The sequence below is a fragment of the Terrapene carolina genome, unplaced genomic scaffold (assembly GCF_002925995.2).
Source record: "Terrapene carolina triunguis isolate 2854851 unplaced genomic scaffold, T_m_triunguis-2.0 Scaffold49583, whole genome shotgun sequence".
Classification (NCBI taxonomy): domain Eukaryota; kingdom Metazoa; phylum Chordata; order Testudines; family Emydidae; genus Terrapene; species Terrapene triunguis.
The window spans coordinates 34,730-43,011 of record NW_020713934.1 but is presented as its reverse complement, the minus strand read 5'-3'; the positions used below and the strand labels follow the sequence as shown (position 1 = coordinate 43,011).

The 8,282-nt window shown below is 41.5% G+C and overlaps 1 protein-coding gene across 1 annotated transcript; it reads right to left on the bottom strand.

Moving 5' to 3' along the window:
- Positions 1-807: 807 nt before the first annotated feature.
- On the bottom strand, positions 808-6,944 carry LOC113405706 (protein kinase C epsilon type-like; the record flags this gene model as incomplete). Its single annotated transcript, XM_029914411.1, has 3 exons — positions 6,937-6,944; positions 6,281-6,419; positions 808-996 (listed from the first exon to the last, which is right to left on the bottom strand). Coding segments are annotated over exons 1-3 (336 nt in total), but the record flags the coding sequence as incomplete, so codon positions are not given.
- Positions 6,945-8,282: the final 1,338 nt, after the last annotated feature.

The window sequence follows — 8,282 nt, the reverse complement described above, 5'->3', positions numbered from 1 at the left end:
AGACCTTATTATGGTAAGACCCAACCTTTAAAGTTCTTCTCAAACTGAAAGCCCCAAATTTACCACTGGGATGCAGTACGGGACTGATGATTAAGTAGAATGTCCAACATTACCTGGTGACATGTTTTGGCCACCTGACAAGCAAAACCTACCTGGATTTGACAAGATTCTGTCAATCACCCAGCTCACCTGGGGTGAAGGACCAAAGCAAAGTCACTTGCATTATAGTGGGAACATCTGTTTAAAAATGCCATTGTGTCAAGTAAGGAAAACAACATGCAGCTTTAAAATATTTTTTGACAACATGTTAAAAAAGGCAGCAGGGTGGCAAAGTTTATATGTGGATTAAAATAAAAACATGCATCCGACGAAGTGGGTATTCACCCATGAAAGCTCATGCTCCAATACGTCTGTTAGTCTATAAGGTGCCACAGGACTCTTTGCTGCTAATAAAAACATTGACACTGTTTCTTTAATTACATAATGCTTCCCCTGCTCCTAGTGAGCATGCAGTGTGTAAAGTGTCAGAGTGATAACACAGCTCTAGTTGATTGTGATTTTCCCTGAAACATGATTCTGCCTAGATTTATACAGCATACAACTGCAAGGAACACAAACATTCTGTTCCTTTCCCACAAGAAGTGTAATTTATCCCAGGACCCATTATCCTAATAGTGGCACTCTGAACTATGGTTGAACTCCCAGTGGTGACTATTCTGATTGTAGGTAAATTCAATTTTCAGCAAGGGAATAAAAAGAAGAAAAGAAAAAAAGGAAGAACGAGAGAAGAAGAAATGGAAGACTCACTGCTTTTAAAATGCTGACAGCTTCTTTGCTGAGCCAGACTGGGTAGAGCACATCGTCATGAAGTATGGATTCAAAGAGATCATCTTCATTGTCAGCTTCAAAAGGAGGTTGCCCAGCCATCATTTCATACATCAGAACACCCAAAGCCCACCAGTCTACCGAGGGACCATATTCTAACTCTTGGAGGATCTGTTAGGGAAACAGAGAGGTCAGATTTAATAGGCAACTTGAGTGATACCTTCAGATGCATGTTTATTGATTAGACACAAGATGCTTATCCTACTACAGTGTCTCAAAGAGGCCAAATCCTGTTGACTTCAATGGCAGTAGGCGTGGGCTTTTTACTTGTGCAGCTCCTATTAATATCAATCATATGGCTAAGTTTCAATGTGTTGCACTGAAAACCAACCCGCAGTAGTGTTCTCAGAAGCATTAACCAAGTTTATTGGTCTCCCCTAGCATGTTCATGAGTAAAAGAGTTGTATAGCCTTCTATATTGTTTAAACCAAGTTGGGGAAAAGTCTACTGCATATGCAAAAAAGTGGTGGCAAATGTAAAATCAGAACATAACTGCCATCCTGGATCAAACCAATGGTCTATCTAGCCCAGTATGTTGTCTCTGACAATGACCAATACCAGAGCTTCAGGGTGAGTGTACAGAACAGGGCCGATGGTGTAATCCTCTCCCACCTTCCTTTCTCAGCTTCTGGCAGTCAGAGGTTTAGGGTCGCCCTGAGCATGGGGTTGCATCCCTGACCATCTTGGCTAATAGCCATTGATGGACCTATCCTCCCTGAACTTACTAAGGTCTTTTTTGAATCCAGTTATGTTTTTGGCCATCACAAGATTCCATAACAATGAGTTCCATAGGTTAATTGTGTGTTGTGTGAAAAGTACTACTTCTTGTTTGTATTAAATCTTCTGTCTGTTAAATTCATCAGGTGACACCTGGTTTTTGTATTATGGAAAAGGGTAAATAACACTTCTCTATTCGCTTTTTCCACACCATGTATGATTTTATAGACCTCTATGATATCCCCCCTTAGTCATCTCTTTTCTATGCTGAATAGCCTTAATCTTTTCAGTCTCTCCTCGTATAGAAGCCATTCCATACCCTTGATCATCTTTGTTGCCTTTCTCTGAACTTTTACCAGTTCCATGATATCCTTTTTGAGATCAGGTGACCAGAACTGGATACAATATTCAAGTGTGGGTATACCATGGATTTATATAGTCCCATTATGACATTTTCTATCTTAGGGCTGGTCTATACTTAGCCGCTAGTTCGGCAGCTGGAAATCGAACTTCCGGGTTCGATTTATCGCGTCTGGTCTGGACGCGATAAATCGAACCAGGAAGTGCTCGCCGTCGACTGCGGTACTCCAGCTCATTGAGAGGAGTACCGTGGAGTCGACGGGGGAGCCTGCCTGCCGCGTGTGGACCGCGTCTGAACCGCGGTAAGTTCGAAGTAAGGTATGTCGACTTCAGCTACGTTATTCACGTAGCTGAAGTTGCGTACCTTACTTCGACTTGGGGGGTTAGTGTAGACCAGGCCTCAATGTCTATCTCTTTCCTACTAGTTCTTAACATTGTTAGCCTTTTTGACTACTGCTGCATGTTGAGCTGAACTTTTCAGAGAACTATCCACCAAGACCTCAAGATCTAGAGTGGTAATTAATTTAGAACCCATCCTTTCATTGTCCCTGTCTTGAACACTATACACTGATGTAGTTGGTCCTGTTGCACAGAGATCTGCTAAGATTTATAATAATCCTTTTAGTATGAATACTGGAAGCCAAAAGCATCCTTCTTTGAGAATTTTGTTTACAATAGGAAAACATGATACCCTTTCGTGCAGCATCAGCCCTACTGTACTATACTAAAGATTGTAGACTTTGCTTTAATTATCTTTGCTTCTTGGGAAAACTGGCAGGTTTTCTACTTGTAGTGGTAGCAAGTTCCAATGTGTGACACAAGCAAGTCCAACTTTGCAACAGACACCTCGGATGGGTTAGAGTGATTGATTATTATTATATTACTCCAGGGCTACTGTTATTCGAGGAACAAGCTTAATTGTTGACTTTAGTCTGTTGGAAAAGAGTCTGCAGTTTGGCTGCAAAGTATCAACACAAGAAGGTGACAGGTTAAAAGAAAAGGTACCATGACCCCGGGTTGATAGCTGTAATGGCAACCACCATACACACACTCAAAGGTTATTAGCATTATAGCTGGAATCCTCTGGGTAGGGATTATTGTACTCAGCTCTAGCGAATGCTGATTGTACTGTATATATAAAACCCATCCAATATTAATATAAGCGCAGGTATTGGTCTAAGATTTGAATCATAGTGCTTGGATCCAGATCTAAATGTCCCCAAAATCTGTAGGTAGTTGGACCCTATGTTTTGGTTTGTGATATTATAGAAATACATTACAGAAATGTCAGCTGCAAAGTTGTCCTCAGAATTGGACTTCTCCATGGTCTGGTGTGGGAATGATCTTTGGATTTCACATTTTTACTTTGGCATCCTGCCAATCAAAAGTAACATGAACGATATAGTGGTGACTCAAGAGGACAAAGCAGTAGGAAAGCTTGAGGAAAAGGAATGGTGAGAAGCAAACAAAAAGGGAAAATGGGAGTTTTGCCACCTTCAATGGGCCCAAATTTTCATCTGAAAATGTCTAGGAGTTTAGTACTGCCTTTTTATTTAGTAAAAATTTATAAAAGAATCCACGAAGTTCTGATTCTTTTTCCTAGTGGAGTAAAGAAATAATGTTCACAAAGCCAAAACCTTACACAAACTCATTTTGCTTTCCTTTTCTTACTGGAGTGCTCTCTCAAACTGCGCAAACCACCCTAGGCACAAATTATGTAGCTTTAAAATGAGTTTCCTTGCCTTTGCACCTACCAATACTTGATATCATCTAGTGCTAAAAATACAGATTTACACTTTTTCTTTACTTAGCAACCAACATTTTCCCCCTGCAAAATAATGTTTGATGAAAAAAATGCTGATATAACTTTTTGCCCAGCATCCTTAGCACAAATGCGATATGTGTGAGATACATGTAGGCCACCTTTACTAGAGGGGCCTCTGAACTTTATTGGGAATGTTCCAGTTGGGAAGATCCTGTGCGCTGCAATCTAGCCTTAGAGACCACAACTCCCATGATGCCTTGGGGAAAGAGAGAGAGACTTGCTCTTCCAGGCAGTGCAGGGAGAGCAGGCGGTGGGCTCCATTTTTGGGGAGAGGAGCCAGATTACTGGTGTGGAGCTCTGTCCATACCAAGAGCTGCTGCTAGGAACCCAGAAGCTGCTGCTGAGAGCCTGCTGTGGCTTTGATTGAGCAGGGAGCTTCAGAGGTAGGTTGGTGGCTTCACTGGAGCCAAGGGAGAGATGATTGCTGTGCCTGGAGCTGAATGAGGTGGGCCTGCAGTGAAGGCAGAGTGAGTAACTCTCACTCTGGTTTGGGAAAGGGAAGGGGCACAGCAGAGAGTCTGAGTCTGAAGAGAGGTAGAGTGATCTTCCCATCGAACCAGGACCCAGAGCTGCTGACATGTGGTGAAGCCAGCTCCAATCGTCAGAGGGGTTGTGCAGCTTGTTGCCTTGGCTGGACTGATACACAGAACTAACAGCGTGCTGTCTCCAGCTGCAGATCTCCAAGCGCTCCCATGCAAGCAAGTATCTAGGACACTGCGGGGTGGGGTAAATGGTGGCAGTGCAAATGCCAGTTACAGAAGATTCATTTATTACTGTATATTTTATTTGTTAATTGATTTTATTCAACTGCCCCCTGTGGATTTAAATAAGTAGTGACATATAATCTTAGACTGTTATACCCTGTTTCTTTAACTTGTTAAGTAAAGATGTGTTAACTCTAAATTAAGTATAGGGGATGTATATTATTTATAATTGGTATTTTTGAGTTAGACCCATGCCACAGATTTAATTATTAATCATTATTATTGTTGTTGTTATTGTTATTATTACTGTTTGGAGGGGTTTATTCCTGGAGGTTCCCAAGGCACGCCATTGAGTGTGTACAGGGGCCAGCCAGGTGAAGGCACTGCCAATTGTAAATTCCTTTAGTATAAAGGGACTGCAGCAGAGGGGTGGATAAAGGATTCCCACCTATCCAACGTCACCACTGGGATACTCAGGATCTCCTTTAATGTCAACAACATCAGGCACCCAGGCACACAGGTGAGTGTTGCCTGTTCCGAGTAACCCAGGGAAGAAAGGGGGGTTACATACAGGACAAAATTTACAAGGATTGGTGGCTAAACTTGAATGGGCAAATCTGTACAGAACTTGTTTTGCACATACCAATGCCTGTACTTGTAAAGGGAATCCATGTACATGGTGCTGACTCAGCTTAGGCACTGACCTTTGAAAATGTATCCATGGTATTAAAATCTAGGTAATCTACAAATAGCATAGTGCTATGTCATCTTTTTTATCCAAATATTGTAAATTATGTCCAAATCCATCCATGCATAAATTTGCATATTTCCCATTCCATTTGGACGAACAGGGGAGTCTATTATATGTCACTCATCAGTACCTCAGAGCAGAGAAACAATGATACTCCCATACAGGTCTAACACAATATGATACCTACAGTATGTTACATTGTGTCAGATCATATCTATGTAAGTCTTATTACACAGGTGAACATATCCCTGTTTTTAGGCCTGGGTACAGGTCATTGCTGGGAGGGAGCATCCAATTACATCTAGCATCTGAAAGATTTAGAAGCACCTTCAAAGCAGCAGTAGGGTCATAAATGTGGACAAGGAGAAGAATAATGCAATATGCCAGGAACATGTGTTAGGGGAAAATGTTAAATGACAACATCATGCAATAACAAACTGGTCACTTTAGCTTCAATTTGACATTTTTGTTCTTCACCTTCTAGTACAGAACAAGACAAAAGCCTAGATGATAAAAGAGCAAAAGTTGAGCATGTTTAACTGCTCGAGTCTTTTGGTAGTTGCAGCAAGGAGTGTATGACATGGGTATTTTGACATATGGAGTGACTACTCAATTTAAAGGAAAGGTAACATGGAATGGGCAAATATTCAGTGGGAAAACCTAATACACTATTACCCACTAACGAAAGAATGACAGACAACCGGCTACCAGCAAAGCTAAACAATTTACTAGAGAATGCCATCAAATACAGTACAGGAAACTTTTAAAAGCAAGGTTTCAACAGCTATCAAGTACAGAATCACAGACATTGCCCCTCCCTTACACCCAAAGGTCCAGATTTTGCGAACTACTGATGCTGAGTAGGTTACTCCTTGTAGAGATCCACAGATTTCAACAGGATTATTCAAGTAGTGCAGATGACAGAATCTGGCCCACATTTTTCACCTTGCACATACAACAGATACAGTTATCCATGTGTACCACAGTTAATTATGATTACTGGCAATATTTGTATGTGAAGTCTGGTATAAAAAATACCTCAGGAGCTATGTAGTCTGGTGTTCCGCAAAATGTAGTGGTTGTTACTCCGTTCAGAATCCCTTCTTTACACATTCCGAAATCCGCCAGCTTGCAATGACCCTCTGCATCCAGAAGAATATTGTCCAATTTCAGGTCTCTGGGATAATAAAAAGGTATAAGATTCAATATTTAACCCTTTTTCTCAAACAGGCCACACACTGCAAAAATTTTAAGTACATGGCCCCCAGCTGACCCACAAACTATAGGAAAGCACAAACAGGTAAGTGCACAGCAAAACCAAACAGAATCAGCTGTTCGCTATGTGCTTGTAGAGTTTCCAGGAGTGATTCTGGTGTAACAAGAAAACTGACGGTACCAAGCACTTTGTAGGATTAGGCTCTTAAACTTTTGTCAGCTGCATAAAAGCACAAGCCTCAAGCCCAACCCAGCCGTACTCAGGACAGTATCAAAGATGAGTGTGAGAAGACTTCCCCCTTTATAATTCCCAAACCTAGGCCTGGCCAGAGGCCACTTTAGATTCCATCACACCTAAGGCTCTGTCTGCACAAAAGAGATTCACAGTGGACAAAGTCTAACAATGAAGTTATACTGGTGCCAAACTCTAATGTAGATCTGTATTGGTGCAAAACGAGGCTTACCCCAGTCATGCTTACCTGGGCATGTTACTGAGTTACAATAAACCCTGCTTTGCACCACTGCAGCCCGTCTATATTAGGAGTCTGCACTGGTGTGTAACCAAACTGATGTAATTTAGGGTGACCAGATGTCCCGATATTTCGATGTTTGTCCCGATATCCGCCAGCAGCGCTGTGTTTTTTTTGCTCAGCCGGGGCAGGACTCGGCTTTTTTTTTTTTTGCTCTGCCGGCGGGCACCCCCTACCTCCAATGTGTCCCGATATTTTCTTCCCTTCATCTGGTCACCCTAAGGTAATTGCATCAGCACAAATCCCTTAATGTAAACAGAGGCTAAGAAAAATAGAAGTAGCCATTCTAGCAATCAGGGTTCACCGTGTTGCTCCAGACATAGCCCTTTGCCATGCGAGAAGAAAGACACCAAACTATTACTCCAGCTTGACCCCACTCAGAGGTTCTGTCTACGCTGGAGGATTCCTCCAGAGGCAGGCTAGGCAGGCTTTGCTTTTCCTTTGTGCTGCTGGAGTGGTGCAAAGAGTCAGAGCATGTTGGGGATCTGGCCTCAAAAACTGGTAGGAAGTTACCATTGCCAAAGGCTAGCAATGTTCTGAGATCTGAGATTGGTGGTGCCAAAAAGCTTGCCCACCCCTGCTCCAGGGCGTGCCTTGGGAACCTTCAGCAATAAACCTATTCTAATAATAATAATAATAATAATAAATAATAATCTGTGGCGTGGATTTAACTCAAAATACCAATTATAAATAATATATATCCAATATACTTAAATTAGAGAGCAATGTTCAATAATCCATCTTCCACACATTAAGGCAATATTTATATATCTTTTTAGGCTGAACGTGCGCACAGAACACACTGCAATATGAAGGACTTTTGAGTCAAATAAGGACAGTTTTATTGTTCCAGCACTCAAAGAGCGTCTCTTAAAGCCACTCTGTTCATTGTGCTAAATGTAACACTTAGCAGATTCTAAAATTGGCGTATTTTTCAGTCCTGCAATCTGTGATTTTAAGAGGGGCACAGTACTGCCAACAACAGAATCCTCAGTGCTGGAGTTAAAAGCAAGAGTTGTCAAATACATCCAGGAAAGAAGACATCCTATCATAATGTGCATGAACAGTCACTTAAAAATATGGGATTGGGTTCCTATACTAGAATTTTAGTTCAAAGTTCTGATTCCAATGAGAGATAAGACTCAGGAGGATAAGCTCCCAACCTTGCAATACCCCATTATTTTCTTTGCATAAAAAACTGTTCAGAAATAATCTCACAGGAATATAACACATTCATTGTTAAAGAGCAGCACAGCACATCCTAGCAGCTGGTTTCTAATCATTCTTAGCATGAA